The sequence below is a fragment of the Rousettus aegyptiacus genome, unplaced genomic scaffold (assembly GCF_014176215.1).
Source record: "Rousettus aegyptiacus isolate mRouAeg1 unplaced genomic scaffold, mRouAeg1.p scaffold_m13_p_1, whole genome shotgun sequence".
NCBI classification, from domain to species: domain Eukaryota; kingdom Metazoa; phylum Chordata; class Mammalia; order Chiroptera; family Pteropodidae; genus Rousettus; species Rousettus aegyptiacus.
The window spans coordinates 179,467,768-179,483,485 of record NW_023416284.1 but is presented as its reverse complement, the minus strand read 5'-3'; the positions used below and the strand labels follow the sequence as shown (position 1 = coordinate 179,483,485).

The window sequence follows — 15,718 nt, the reverse complement described above, 5'->3', positions numbered from 1 at the left end:
GTCATTGTAATCAAGGTGTCAGTGCTCGCTACATCTGCACCGGTTACTGCACCCGTGGCTGTTCAGTAAGAAGCTAGAGCCACAAGGTACCCTAAGCAACCCCAAATTAGGAGTTTTAAGAAAAATAAAAAGCTAAAGAAAGTGCTATTTTACATATTCTGTTACAAATTTATGAATTTAGTTTCTCTGAAATGCAATATAGATTAAAAATACAAAGTAAGGCTTGAATAAATAAAAAATTACCAGGCTCAAAAATAAGTTATTCAAGGAGATCTGCAGATGGACATGATCATTAGGGGATCTTTTCTTTTTTAAAGATATGATTTAAAAGAAAGATACTACAGTCAGACCTTTGGATAACCAGCCACCGAGCTGTAGAGCTTTAACTTGCCCGTGGGGGAAGAAAGCCTGACTGAGATTAACTGTACTGAGAAGGGTAAACAGAAGTTTGCAGCGCACCAGACCGAAAAGACGGGGTGCAGCCTGCATGGCCTGATCAGGGAGAGGAGAGAGAGGCCTGGCTCTCTGACACACTTGTCCTCCGAATAAAACTGTCCTCTGCAAGAGAACATAGGCCAGAGTAATGAGAAAATCCCAAGAAACACATCACTGAAACAAAAGCAGTTTTTTACTGACATTTAGAAATGTTTAAAAGCTGCCAAGTAAATATGGCTGTCTGGTCTCTTATTCATGACATCTTCATGGTATTTGTAAAACGTAGCATAATTCTGGCCTATTTAAATTGCTCTCATAGCCCAGATCATTGAGAGTATAGATGGCTGTTAAAAATATTTTTGCTTAATTTAAATGAAATCCAAATGCTCAATTAATTATGGTCATGCTTTCTGTATTTTGTTAATTCTAATTACAGCTTACTTTTTCTTTTCTTTCAAAAGATCTATTAGATTTAATATTAGATTGGGTTGGTAAAAATCCAACATTTTAAAAGTTGGTTATTATTTTCTTCTAAATAACCTGGAAGAAAATTCAGATTTATGCTAATCAGTTTATATTGCTACACTTAAATGCTACGGACTTTTAGAACGAAGCAAGATTTATGCCTGATTTTTTTTTTTTTTTTTTAGGTGAGGTAATCCTTGGTTGACCTCACAGATTGCAAGGACCCTGTCAGCTTAGAATCCTTTATTTTTTATTTTTTTACACCTACAGAACCTGGTCTTCCTGGGTAGTCTCCCATCCAGGTACTAACCAGGCCCAACCCTGCTTAGCTTCCAAAATCAGATGGGATCAGGCTTGTTCAGAGTGACATGGCTGTAGACCATGCCTGATTTGAATGTGTTCATCAGCTAAAGTGCTGAGATAACGGCTGAAGTAGGTTCTTGAATTAAAATAAGATGAATATTTCCATCTTCTTTCCTTCACTTACTCTATGATCATCTCATTATAATTTTCTTTTATTAAAATGCTGTCTTTAACTTAACGTAAACTCACTTTACTGATGTTTTTGTTTAGCTCGATGAATCTCAGTTGGGTTGTCTTGGGCGCCGGGGGATATCTGACAACATCTGGAGACATTCTGGTTGTTACAAATGACGGGGGTGCTACTCGCATCTAGTGCATAAAGGCCAGAGATGCTGCTGAATGTCACAATAAGGAAGTACTGGGCCCCAAATGTTAACAGTGGTCAGGTTGAGAATCCCTGGTTAAACTTCAGGTAAGGTTTAACTACTGTTTCTTCACATTTTATCTTCAGTAATCTTTAACTAGTAATGTTTTCAGATATTACAGAGTAACAAAATACAGGAAAATGCTCAACTATGGTGATCACTTTGCCTCTGAATTTTAAATATCTGGGCCAGATTGATTCATAATTCAGGGTGTCCACAAAAAGCTAAAGTGTATAAGATCTGTAGTTTATAAATGTTAATAGTACTTTGATAAATTCTCTTGGGAAGTTGATATAGACATTCTGTAAGCAAATCATTATAAGTGATATGATTATTTGGCTTCACATGATTTAAACCTTTTATATAGTTGAAAAAATACCAAGAAATAACATTCCCTAAAACGCATTCATTTCCAAGGATGTAGGCGGCAATAACACTTTGATATCCATCCCCTCAATTTTTTTGTTGTCACTCACTCTAGGTAATCATCTAGCAGTAACTGAACCAGGCAGCATCACCTAAACTGATCAAATTTTCATAAAATTAATGTAAAATTTCAGTGGATTTTCCTCAATTTATCCCACTACTCTAAGTTTTCTAGAAGTTATATAATAATAGCCCCAAATGCAGGATTTGCAGTCACTCTGGCATGTGCTGCACCTGCTCTGAGAGTGTGTGTTAGGTGCCACGGTCAGACGAATCGTTCCCTGTCCCAGCCAGAGCTCTAATACTGGCTGCCTCAGCCCAGGACGCTTCTTGTCGTTCCACATCCTCACCTGACAGGATATTCCCAGCTATGGGGTCTGTGTTCGTATCATGCCAGACTTTAAAAGCCACTCTCAATGAACACCCTGTCTTTTCTCTTATAATCAACTTTATAAACAGTCTTCAGCAGGTTCAACAGGTGGGTTCTTTGTTAATACCCAAAAGAAATGCCACACAAACATTTAATAGCTGTAACACATCACAAGCTTTCACAAATGCGCTTTGTTTTCAGTAAAGCCAGCCTCGTCCTGCAGGGTGATGTAAGACTTACCTGGTTGTTACTGTTGGCTGCTGACGCGTTGGCTTGAGTTGTACTTGCTGAGAGGGAATCGAGGAAGGCTTGGTCAGCCACGGAATTTCCACAAGAAAATGGATCTTTTGCATCATTATGCAAAATCTGAATATTAGGAAGAATCACAATTATTTCCATAGATTAGAGATATTTCAGACTTAGAGTCCCTGAGGGCAAGTAAGAATTGTCAACTATTACAGAAAAGGGGTTATATTCTAAAGGGCAAGTAGGCCTCAAATCATCTGTATTAACTATTCCTTTCTGTGAACATGCAGAATTCTACAAGGTGCAGTTGATGCCCATATCCACTTAAATCCTCAGATTTTTCTCATTCTTGTCAACTTTTAGAATCCGGAATGCACAACTAAAATACAACATAAATATAAGACATGTGGACTGAGTTAAGGGACCTGTGAACCCTCTGAAACTATATGAAAAAGGTTGGGGTCCATGCGCATGCACATATCTCTGAGAGGAAGGCCTACAGATTTCATCCGATTCTCCAAATGATTCAAAACTTCTCAGGCCAACTCAATCAGGAACAGGCAGCCTTCCCGTTCCGCAGGCAGCACCCCAGTAAACATCTTCCCACGGCATTATCCCTCTCTACTGGAGGGAAACCACAGGAACCTTTATTCTTGACCTCATTCTGATTTTACTCACAAGGCACCAGACAACCTTAGTTTCTATCACAGAGACAAGCTTATCAGCAACTGAGTACTTTGTTTTGGGAGACCTACAGACACCCAGCAGGGGGTGCCAGGAGGTTGACTCAGAAGAGGTCTGTCAGCTGAGTGGGCGTGTCTCCGGCTGGGAACCTCATTCACGCAGGGTGTTCTAACACCACCTTTGGCATCTGTCCTAATAGGGTTTAAACCGGGCTATGGTCCACAGCAGTTCATTCATGACCATTCCGTCTATGGGAGTGGAAGAAGGAATCGAGATGTATGTCCTAAATTAACACAGGAAGAAGCTAGCTACGTAAAAAAAATCTACCATTTAAGCTCTATGAATCAATTCTACAATAAACAATACTGTAGATAACAGCTTTTATATAATATGAGCAAATGAAAAAACAGGGACTTTTATTCAGAATAATTAAAGTTGCTATCCTCAGAAAGAACTTGACCTGAATATCTGGAGTCACTCTTTGGACTTGGGCCTATAGCAATATTTTTTCTTAGTTCTACTTCAAAGTACTCTCCACATTTTATCTAATTATCATGTACTATTTCTACAATGGAAATTGTTTTTATTAAAAATAAAGTTGCTATCTTCCAGTTAGTCCTTTAAGTGGGTAATTCATAAAAAGATGTTTGACAAAGACTAGGTTTAACTAATACATGACAGTAAGCTCTTACTTCAACATAGTCTGTGGGAACAAGACCTCGTTCTCCTTTGCTGTTCTTTGCTTCCAGCCATCCTCCGCCAACATCCTAAGAGAGTTAAAAAAAGAAAAGAAAGGAAAGATAAAAGAAAATAAAAAAGACTTAGAGTTTCCTGCAGAAATTTTGATTGGAAATTGTTAGGCATGAAAAGTAATTAACATTGAGTGTTTTACTCCTAGAGTTAACACAGTTCAAACTTTTAAATTCTTAAGCCTTCTCTTTACTCCAGAAAATTATAAAATCTAAAGAAAAATCAAACTTCGATAATAAGTGATCAAAAATTTTAAAACAGCCTATTAATAGAATGCCATCATTTTGTACTTCATTTCTATCTACTGCTCTGTTGTGGATTACAAAAAGTGATTTGCAGCTCCGACTGTCAAGGAGAAAGCACACCCCGTCCTCTAGAATCTGCCTTGTCCTTTGTGACCACTTTGGCCAAAAGAAAGAGGTGGAAATAATATGCAGTCAGTTCAGAGCCTGGCCTCAATAGGATTAGCACTTCAGATTGTTTATTTCCCCCAAACAACACCTTTTTCCCACAAAAGAGCTGCTATGTGAATACATTTGCGCTGCTACATGATGAGAGAGACAAGGCCCAGTCTCCATGTCATCCCATTCAAAGCCAGTCAGCCCCCAGCAGGAGCACTGCAAGACATGTGAGTGAGGCCACATGAAGCCCCCGAGCCCCAGCCTGGACCCCATGAGGGGCACGAGCCAGCCCAGGCCAGCGGAACCATCCAGCGGAGCTGCAGCTCCCCGACCAACGACAAACGGTCGTTTAAGCCTCACCACTTTGGGATTGCCCACTGTTTCAAAAAAACCTAACTAGCCCATGATTCCTTAGCTCTTCTGGATAAGTAATTTTAATAAACGAAATTAAGCACTCTACATTAGGATTCCCATTTTTCAATCTATTCTCTCAGCAAAGTCCCACTTTTCCCTCTTAAAATAGTAAGTTTAGTTAATTACCTGTATCTAGATGAAACATCATTTTTAAAAATCACTTTAAGTTTGTCCATTTTTGACAGCACCTTAAAGACAATACTATTTTACCAAGATACGAAGAATATTTTTTGATTGAAAAAGAAGAATCTTAATGTCTCCTATGATTAAAAATAGAACTCATTTACTTACATGCTCCTAGCGTATTTTATAAAATGACTTATACTTCTTCTACCAGTAACTCTTTTCGGTATCTAAGACACATAAACCACCACCCGTGTGGAAGAACTACCATCCTCTCGGTCACTGCTGTTTCTCCTGCTGTGCTCTTGGCGCTGCCGCAGTCCTCCTCCCTCCCACGGGGTGGAGCACGCCCGCACTGCCGCCTCCCTTTTCCCAGGGTCCCCTTGGCCCTCCCGGCACCTCTCCTCGCGTGCTTCCTGTCAAAGACATCCGGGGAGCCGGCCTGTCTCCGGCCCTCCTCTCCAGCTCTGCATTTCATTTTTAAACTGATCCGAAGCTACAAGTCAGGACTGATTATTTACTATTCTTTAAACGTAACATATCTAAAACTAAACTCATTTAATCTCTCCAAAGAAGCTCTTCTTCCTGACTTATACACGTTAATAAATCCAGCACTGTCTCAGGTGCAAAGGGCAAAAACCTCAGGGATCCCTGACTCTTCTCACCGGCAGTGGGTGAGTCTCCAAAGCCTCCTGTATCCACTTCCTTGCAACTCCTATTGCTGCCACCTGACGTCAGGTCCCTAGACTCCAGCGCACCATTCATTTGATACTCCTCTGCCAGATTAATTTCCTTGAAGTGCAGGTCTCATCATGTCACCTCCATACAGCAATATGAACCAAAATAAACAAAACCCTGAAATGAATCCACTATTTAACAAATGAAATCCAAAGTTTATGTATGGCCTTGTACATAGCCAGGTTTCTTAGTCTGTCTCCTACTGGCATATCCACTCCCTGTACCCCTGGGACACCTGTTTACGTGTGGCATTCCCCAGCAGAGAAGAAAAAGCAGAGGCTTAAGAGGCCAAACAGGTGTGGCTTTGAATCCTTGATTTTCTATGTAACGAGTAGAATGACCCTGGGCAAGTTACCTCTTTAAGTCTCATTACCCTTTTGTAAAAAAAAAAGATTAAAAATACCAACCTCACAGAGTTCATGAAGAAAACACTTTACAGAAAATATGCACAGCACTTAGCGAAATGCCTGGCACATAGGTCATCAATGAATGGTAGTGAGACTTCTAAGAAACCCTGAATGCTTTCTAATCTCTAAACCTTTGATCTGGCTGTGATGTTTCTCCATTTCAGTCTGATGGAACCCCACCTAGCGATCTTTAGGGGACTAAACTTTTCTCAATGCTTCTAAAATATTCTTACTCCACCATAAATACTTTGTAATCAATAGGAAAAAAAAATTATGTGGATGTGAATGACCAATTTATTAAAGTAATAAAATCTTAAAAATAAGTCCTTAAGGGACAGTCAGACATAATAGCTCTCTTACCGGATTTGTAATTGTGATGATTTCTCCTTCATTAACTGTCAGTTCGTTATTTCCAGGTTCAGCAGCAAAATCATACATAACCCGAGCCTGTTACAAGTAGAGAGGAAGAGAAATTACGAATATAAACTTAACAGGAGAAAAGCTAACGACCTTTAAGTTCATTCTGTAAACATGCCGGCGTGAACAAACACGTCGTCATGCAGTGGAAGAAAGGGGGGCATGTGACTACCGTGACTGATCACCCTCCCGTGAGGAAGAGTGACGCCCACGGGTGAGGGCCCTTCTTCTGCTTTGGAAACAAGGGAAGTTTCTGTTAGCTGCCCACACTGCACTGAGGATTAGCTCCCCAAAGTACTCAAAATACACCCACTTGATTAGGGCAAAAAAAAGTGTGCCCCTCCTCTCAGGAGGTACCAAGTGAAAATACAGATATTGCTCATGCTGAGAACACAGACATGCAAATGCGGACGCACGTACAAAAGTCACACATCTTTAGATTATTCCTAATGCAATTAAAACTCTCACTATTCTTTATCTAGAGCCACTGGGATGAACTTTGCTAATGCAGTACCCCTGGCCAAGTAAACTCAGAAATGTAAGACTTGGGTAGCAAGATATATTTAGTCTCTTCTGCTCCGATACCTCCCACTACACAATGATTTTATAGACCTGTGTGTACTGGCTAAGTAACCTGAAGAGCGGTAGTTTTCAAACTCTTTCCTGCAAAGAAATCTTCATTTCATAGCAAACACAATAAGAGAAGCTGCTTGGTTGATATGAGGTGGGGCTCTTTCAACCTCTTCCTCAAGAGGGTCCTTGAGGCACCGACCCAGAAATGTGGATGCCTGGGAATACTGCCACGTGTGTAAGTATTCCAAGAGAGGGAATCACAGTGTATATTTTATATACACTTTTATGATATATAATAAATATATCTTATAAATTGGGGCTCACACGTACCTAGAAAACATATGGTTTATTTTAAAAGTAATTGTCCTAAGAGGAAAAACCGAAGTTTACCCACAGGGCTAGTCAAACAGGACTAATGGAACTGTACTCACTTTGCAAATATTTACTGAACACCCACCATAAGCAAGAGCCGGGCAAGGCTGTTTCGCTCTTTCTCCACACTTGCTTAATGTCATAATCTTTACAACAAAGATTACGGATTCATAATGAGAGATTAGGGGAAAAAACCCGGTACTAACTTATTTTGAAATATGTCAAAAATAGTAAGATGAACTGAAGGATGAATATGTGATAAAGCAGGTACGGTAAAATGTTACAGACTCTAGATGGTGGGTTTATGGGGTTCAGTGGAAAATGATTTTAACTTTTCTACATGTTTGAGTTATTTCATAATAAAATGTTGGAAAGAAACAAATGGTAGTGCACAGTCTGTCAATCAAAAAAAACCCCGCACCAGATCACTGGCTTCTGTCTGCACACTGGGAGGCAGGGAAGGGGCATCAAAAGCCCAGACTGCAGGCAGAGAACTCTATACGCATCACAGTTCTCCTTAGGTCATTACAAAGGACAAACTGCTGAGGCGGTTTTCTCATACAGCTGCAAAAGTCAATAGAATTCTGCTTGTCGCGTTGTGGAGAATTTTTTAAAAACATGTGACACCAAACTCAACCCCTGTGTGATGAGGGCAGATGTGAGATGAGGGCTGAGGAGGGCGAGGAAGGCCTGAGGAAGACCTCGGCTGTGAGGAGGGGCTCAGGGGGGTCCCAGGGTCAGACGCACCCACAGGACGGCAAGCTTCCTGGGGAGGGGCCTGGCGTGCTGACAAGGGCCGGATGTTTTTTTATGGTTCTTTAAGAACTCTGGTTAACATGTTTTTTTTAATCCAGCTAAATCCAACTAATGCCCAAATACAGAATACCAAGCCTCTTGTTTACCAAATTTACAACTTGGTAAAACTCTTTTACACATTTAAATGTTACTAAACACTTACCCACGGAAAAAAAAAGTATATAAACATAGTAGGTTTATTTAAAATACTGATCTAAGATTTTCCTTTTCACCTAGAAGTGCTTCCTAAAAATTAGAAGTGAATTTAAATTTGGAGAACAAAAAGATTTTAAAAGCACATTTCCAAATGAGCATACTGCGCTAACAGAAAAATGACCATTTCACTTAGAGACGCAATGATTCTTACAAAGCTTAGCTAAGACTGGCCACCTTCAGCATCGAACACTGTCTCCCCACCCCTGCATTTGGCTTCCACCTGGCCTCTTACTTTCTTGCCTTATCACTCTCCTTTTTCGTCTTCTCACCCACAGACATACCCAAACATAAAGCTGCTGATCTCCAACTGCCAATCTGTCTATTTTTGAGGTGGCCTTTGAAAGAAAAGATCCATTTTCTACACTGCTTTTCCCATGTGAACTCTACTTTTAAGAAACGACTACAAAATTTTCAAGAGCTAAATGTCCAGAGTTCCTGATAAGTAGATAACGTCACACTATATGTTGAATTCATACTGTGTACAGTGTACAGTATGCAGTGTTTTTTGACTGACCATATTTCATCTTTTCAATAGCAATTTCAAAGAGTACTACCCATAAGGCGAATGGCTAGGAGACCGCAATATTACACATAAGTTCGATTATCTTAATATAGTAAATAAACATTATTGGAGTCAAAGATCTCAAAGTCAGCATCTCAGGCACCGAACACCAAGTGCGCTACACACACCTGGCCGAAACGCGCAGGATCCACCACCCATACATTTCCTTTTAGAAGACAAGAGAAAAGCATAAAAACATTCATTCTTTTTGATCCATGTTGTAATCATGTGTTATTTTGCTGCTCCCGTCCCTTCCTTCTGGAAACTCTTCGGACTCCAAGTGATTGCTGAGCATATAACCCAAACAGGGGTAACCGGAACTCTTTTCCAGAAAGTGATATGGATGCTGGGAAAAGTGAGTCTTTCTGCAAAAATGTTGCCAGTGGCTAAAGAGCTGAGGTATGGAGAAAGTGTGAAAAGGGAAGTGGAACAGAATGCAGAGTGGAATGACAAAGAGAAAAGGCATCCTGATAGGATCACCTGAAGGACAAGCCTTTGGTTATTTCTGCCCTTAGAGCTTTTCAGTCACTCAAGCTTTGGTGCTTTAAGCTAATGTGAGTTCAGATTCTGTCACTGCAACTAAGAGAGTCCCAGCTGATACAAACCAATAATCTCAAGTAGAAGAATTCATTAAGAAAACATTTTAAATTAAAGAAAAACAGTGGGTATATATATTTTGCAAAACAAAAACCAAACAAACCAAAACCAAAAAAACTAGAACCTAATGTGAACGATAGAGAATTAAAGAGTTCAAAATAGCAAAACAAACAAAAAAAACTGGCGCCAAAAAAGTTTACAGAGGCGTTAGAAAGCAGAAGACAAGCTCCCATTCCCTAGGCATTGCTTCACTGGTTTCACACAAATCACAGGTAAATCTTGGGGAAAAGCGGTCAATCTTCAGCAACGGAGGTCTCCCATCTTTAAAGCAGAGACACTCGATTAAATAAAAAGTAACTAAAATATATAAACCTTCAGAATCCAAGAGACTGAAGGAAGATTCCTTTTTAATGACACCCTTGAGAACTGCAGGTAAGGGTGCAGGTGCTATTTCTATATAACTAGTTTACCTTGGCCAGCTTCTTTTACTTAACCCACTCATTTGACTTTTTATAAAAACTTATATATTTAATGCTTTATTTCTCATCTTTACCTAACCATCAGATCATCAGAAGAAGCAGAACTCTAACAGACTCCAAGACAATTACTGTTATTATGCCATTAACAGATGTAGATGTATCTGTTCTTAGATTCTAAGTGGTTAAGGCTTAAGTGTTTTTCAGTTTATAACAGTTTATGATTTCAGTAATCTTTGTTAAATCTTGGCCAGTGCTTATTCAGTTGGTATTCTGGTCAAATACAGAATCTTAAATAGCCCAGTAAAATTTCATCTTGTTAGATTTAGCCCATGGCTCCAATCTACTAGGAGGTTTCTGAATTCTGAACCCATCGTCTAATTATCCCTTAGCCTTTCCTGCTGTCATCAGAACACCTGAAAAGCTTGCTTTCCATAGTTTCACGTGCTTCATCAGTAAAACTGTTAAATACGGCAGCCCGAGGCCCAACACAGCTGCACAACACAAGGAATTCTTTCCAAGGGGACATAGGTCAATTAATTACCACTTTTTGAATATGGTTCTCTTAAAATTTCCAAAGAAGGAAATAAAATTAGTCAGTTTCCTTAAATGTTCACAAGCAATGTGTTTAATAATCTATTAAAGAATACAGTTAAGATGATAAGTTCTGTTAAGGTTTTAACAGTTGTTCTAGTAAAGATCTTTTTCCAATAGAAGAAATTTCTCTAAAGAATTGGTGATAGCCACTGAGAATGGTCGAAATTTTTATTTTTCTTATGCAAAAATTTCAAAATAAAACTAAATGAAATTAATGAAAACGAAATGAAATATGTTCTTTAAAAATGTCTTCCCTAAAATGGGTTTATGTCTGTTATCCTGAAACATGATCCATCTAAAACTGGTGGTCAATTAGAGGAGCAGTCTTCTAATTTCCAAGACAAAATTTCCAAGACAAAAAGAAATGTGAATAGAAATTAAGTAAAGGAATATAAATCTGCAAGAATTATTTAGAATAATCTTAAATACGAGCATAACGAAAGGCAATTATATAATCCCAGAGGCAACGACAGTTCTCGATAATCAAACCGTGCCGTCCACTTCCGCGCCCCTCCTCCCGCCCTCCACGCCACTCACGGAGAACGGTTCTGGAAAGCACGTGGACCAAGGAAATCTGAGGACAATCTGTTAGGAATTGTGATGATTTTATGAGATTTTCTATCCAAACTCACCCAGATCAAAGCTTCTTTACGTACTGTATGTAAGAACAATCGAACAAAGGCAATTTTAACAATTACTTGATGTTTGGTATCAAACTGGCCGTATCATACATAAGATCGCTATTACCAGTAACGTGCCCAAAGACACTTCTGACACCCATGTGACTGCCTACTCTGCCACTGCTTCATAATTACACACACACACACACACACACACACACACACGTTTAGTTGGCTTTTTATTTTTAAGGCCATGTCAAAATGGCTAGATCATACAAAACACTTTGATGTGGTTGCTTTAAATTGGGTCGGTTTTTCTTTTTCAGTAAAGAGCCCAATAGTAAATATTTTGAGGTTTGCAGGCCATACAGTCTGTCTCTGCTGCTATAGTGCAAAAACAAACAAACAAACAAACAAAAAACTTGACAACATATAAACGATGAGTGTGGCTGTGTTCCAATTAAACAAAAAACCACATGGCAGGCCGATTTTGCCCCTGGGCCATAATTTGTTGACACCTATAATAAGATGGCTGGGAACAAAGTCATTATATACAAAAATCACTAATATATGAAACCTAAGGTATAAAGGAAAGAACCTTGCAATTCATGTCACAAAAGTTAACCTTTCTAATATACACGGAGCTTTAGAAATCAAGAAAAATATCAGCACCAGAAATCTCATTTTGGGAGTTCATTCTCTAGATGCACCTGTACACATGCATACAAGGTTATTTACTGGAGCGCTGCTTGCAATATAAAAAGACTGTAGACAACCCTAGTTGTCTACTTATAGGCAATAATTGGCTAAATAAATCATGGAATATCATGACAAGGGAATATAATGTAGCAATAAAAGAATGAATGAGAACTATCCCCATGAACTGACATGGAATGATTACATCATTGAGGAAAGCAAGATGCAGAACAGGGCATAGAGCATGCTACCTTCTTCACAGGTAGAGAGCATTTATATTAATATTTGCCAGTATTTCCATAAAGAGGCACTAGATAAAATTATTTTGAAATTGGTTACCATACAGATGGAAGATAAAATGGGTAAGAACAGGAATGGGAGTGAGATTTTTCAGTGTATTTCTTTTCATATTATTTTAATTTTAACTGTGTACATTATCATCTGCCCAAGAATTCTAAGTTAAAATGGGGGTGGGGAGAGACACCATTTATAGTAGCTTCAAAAGATAAAAATATCTAGGAATAAACTAAAGATATGTATAAGATTGATCTGGGAAAGGCTTTAAAATGTTCCTGAAAGACACAGAAAATTGAGAGCATTGGGGAGTGCTTATCTGCACAAACAGTCACAATAAATCTTCCCTTTCCTGTATGAATACTCCTTTATGATGTGACTTTGCTACTCTTCCCTTTAAGAAGTGAAGGCTATTTTCTCACCTCTTGATTCGTGTGCTTGCTTTGACCAACAGAATAACAACAAATGGGACACAAGCAAAGGCCTGAAAAGCACTCGCACACTGGGGCCCGCCAGGACCACCTCTGTGACCTGAAGTGAACCAGCGTGGGATCTCCTCTGCAGATGGAGACCACCGCCCTGCCCCAGCCATCCAACTATGCAAAGTGAGACCCCCTGCACATACAGCTGAGGCCACCCAAGGCCATCCAGCCGCAGCCCTGCTCTCTAGACCACAAAAACCACCCACTGGACTATAAGAAACAATACGAGCGTGTTGTTTTAAGTCACTAAGTTTGGGAGTAAATTGTTGCGCGACCAACTCATGCGAAGAACCACACTCCATGTTTTTAGAAGGAAAGCCCCAATACCATCAGGATCTCAACTTTCCCTTCAATGATTTAATAAAAAGATAACCAGGACTTCTGTTTTCTGAAACAGAACTGATCCTAAAATCCATATGGGCATAAAAATAGACAAAAATACTCCAAATTTTTCACACACACACACACGCACACACACAAAAGTAGAGACTAGAAAAAGTAGAAAGTTCGCATAACTAGTCCCAAAGACACAGAAATGTAGTAGTATGATAAAAGTGGCATTATGTCGTTTTCCAATAAATCAGTAGCTCTCTGGGAAAAAAACCAAAGTGAATGCCTTACACCAAAATAAATTCCAAGATGGGTAAAAGATTTATGTTTACAAAAAAAAAAAAAAAAAAAAAAAGGAGAAATAAAGAAATCCCCTATCTAATGCCCAGATTGGAATCTCCAATAGCATTTTCCCTGAAAAGGAATTAGATTTACTTAGAGAAATGGCTGGTTTCAAGTTTCAAAGGAAAAAAACAAGAACAAAACCCAGACACAACACACAAGATACACCAGGAACATCTTTTCCTACCAGATATCAAAGACATTAGCAAAACTTTCTATGATTGTATCAAAAGGACAAAGGCTCCAACTCGCAGAGGAGCTTGCTGTCCAAAGGAAGGATAATACAATCATCAATAAAGATAAGAGCTGAAACATCAAAGTTGTTTAAACCCACGAGTTCAAATGACAAAACTAATTGGCCATCATTATAGGATACTATGAAACCAATTCATTTTGAAAACTGGTAACTAAAGTAGAAAAAAATCAGTCATTTATCCTGTTTCTCCTTTACAAACTGGTACCACCACTATGGAAAACAATATAAAGATTTCTCAGAAAAATTAAAAATAGAACTACCATATGATCCAGTAATTCTACTTCTGGGTATTTATCTACAAGAATGAAATCAGGATCTCGTAGAGATATTAGCACCCCTATGTTCACTGCAGCTCTATTCACAATAGCTGAGGCATGAAAACGATCTAAAAGTCCTTTGACAGATGAATGAATAAAAAAAATGTGGTATATACATACGACGGAATATTATTCAGCCTTAAAAAAAGAATAAAATTCTGCAATATGCAAAATCATGGATGAATCTTGAGGATAGCTAATAAATGAGAAAAAAAGAGAGAATCAATATCATTTATCAATCTTTAATAATTTAATGCATCTAAGCATGGTACATCCAAAAGACAACCAGAAATTATCTGCCTTTTGATGGCATACAATACTTATATGATGGCATACAATACACATACTTGGAAAGAAAAAAAGAATTTGAACGTCATTGATCCTCTAGATCCTAGTACCAATTTACAGGAACTACAAAGGACTATATTAAACTATGTAACGAGTATGCAATAAGAAAATCCAGACACAAAAAATTACAGAACCCATTTTCTCTAACAAATAATTCCCAAAGACAAAAACAAGCCTAAGAGGTGGGGTGGGGGCAGGGGACTAGGAGAAGAAGTAGGGAAACCTATAAATAAAGAGACTTAGAAGATTGGTCTCAATCTAAATATCTAGACGATTTAGATTCCGAGGTCAACAGAAAATACGTCGTTATGACATGTGAGACAACTGGAAATTTCAATGCTTAAGGGATGTATGATATCGAAAAGTATTTAATTTCTAGGTATGAAAATGGTATTATATTTTGAAAGGATTCCCCATCTTTAGAGAAATACACTAAAATCTTTACAGATGAAGTAATAAAATATGTGGTATTTCTTCAAAAAGAATGCGAGGTTGGGGGAGCTGAGGGGCGTGGACGGCGCTGGCGCTGGGTGATGGGCGCGCAGACTTCGTTACGTTATTCCACTTTTGAGTACGTCTGACGTTCTCCATAAGAAAAAGGCTTTTAAGGAAACTATAAAAAGTACCACAGGAAATCTTGAGAATTTAAAAAATAATCTTGCAGTGGAGGACTTCAAATATGAAACAATATCCTAAAGTCCTTGGAGAAGATTTCTCTTCACCCAAAATAAAGCGTACCTGCCTTGCCTGACAAAAGCCAATATAAACGAGATAAAAAATAAATGACAAACTGGGGAAAATATTTGCAGTTCATATCACTATAGAGTGGTTCCCTACTCTATAAAGGCTACCTATTAATTGATATGGGGGAAAAAACATAAAAATTGCTCTTAAAAATGTAAAACCTCATTTATAAAACTAAACAAATATTATTTTTAACCCATCAGGATGGCAACAAAACTCTTGGCAACATCATGTTGGTGAGGGTGTAGGTTCAGGAAAATAAGTGTCCTGACATGGCACCGGCAGAGGTGGGGGGCCCCTGGTAACGCCCCTCAAAATTACACTCACGCTCCACTCAGAAATTCCACTTGTGGGCTTCATCCTCTAGAAACACTCACACTTGTGCAAAATGACACATGTAAGTAGTTGTTCACTGCAGCACTATTTCTACTAGTAAAAGACCAGACACAGCCTAAGAGGAAAGCAGGGTTAGGAAAGCAGGGCGCCTCCTTAGAATG

At 38.8% G+C, this 15,718-nt stretch overlaps 1 protein-coding gene and 1 pseudogene across 1 annotated transcript in view; both read right to left on the bottom strand.

The window, feature by feature from the left end:
• Nucleotides 1–15,718, bottom strand: part of SNX9 (sorting nexin 9) — a 79,538-nt gene that overhangs the window by 44,220 nt on the left and 19,600 nt on the right. Inside the window, exons 2-4 of the mRNA XM_016162796.2 lie at nt 6,548–6,634; nt 4,047–4,121; nt 2,665–2,790 (exon numbers count right to left, since the gene is read on the bottom strand). Of these exons, the coding sequence (XP_016018282.1) occupies nt 2,665–2,790; nt 4,047–4,121; nt 6,548–6,634 (288 nt within the window). The remainder of the gene's footprint in view (nt 1–2,664; nt 2,791–4,046; nt 4,122–6,547; nt 6,635–15,718) is intronic.
• On the bottom strand, nt 1,162–1,280 carry LOC118604251 (annotated as a pseudogene).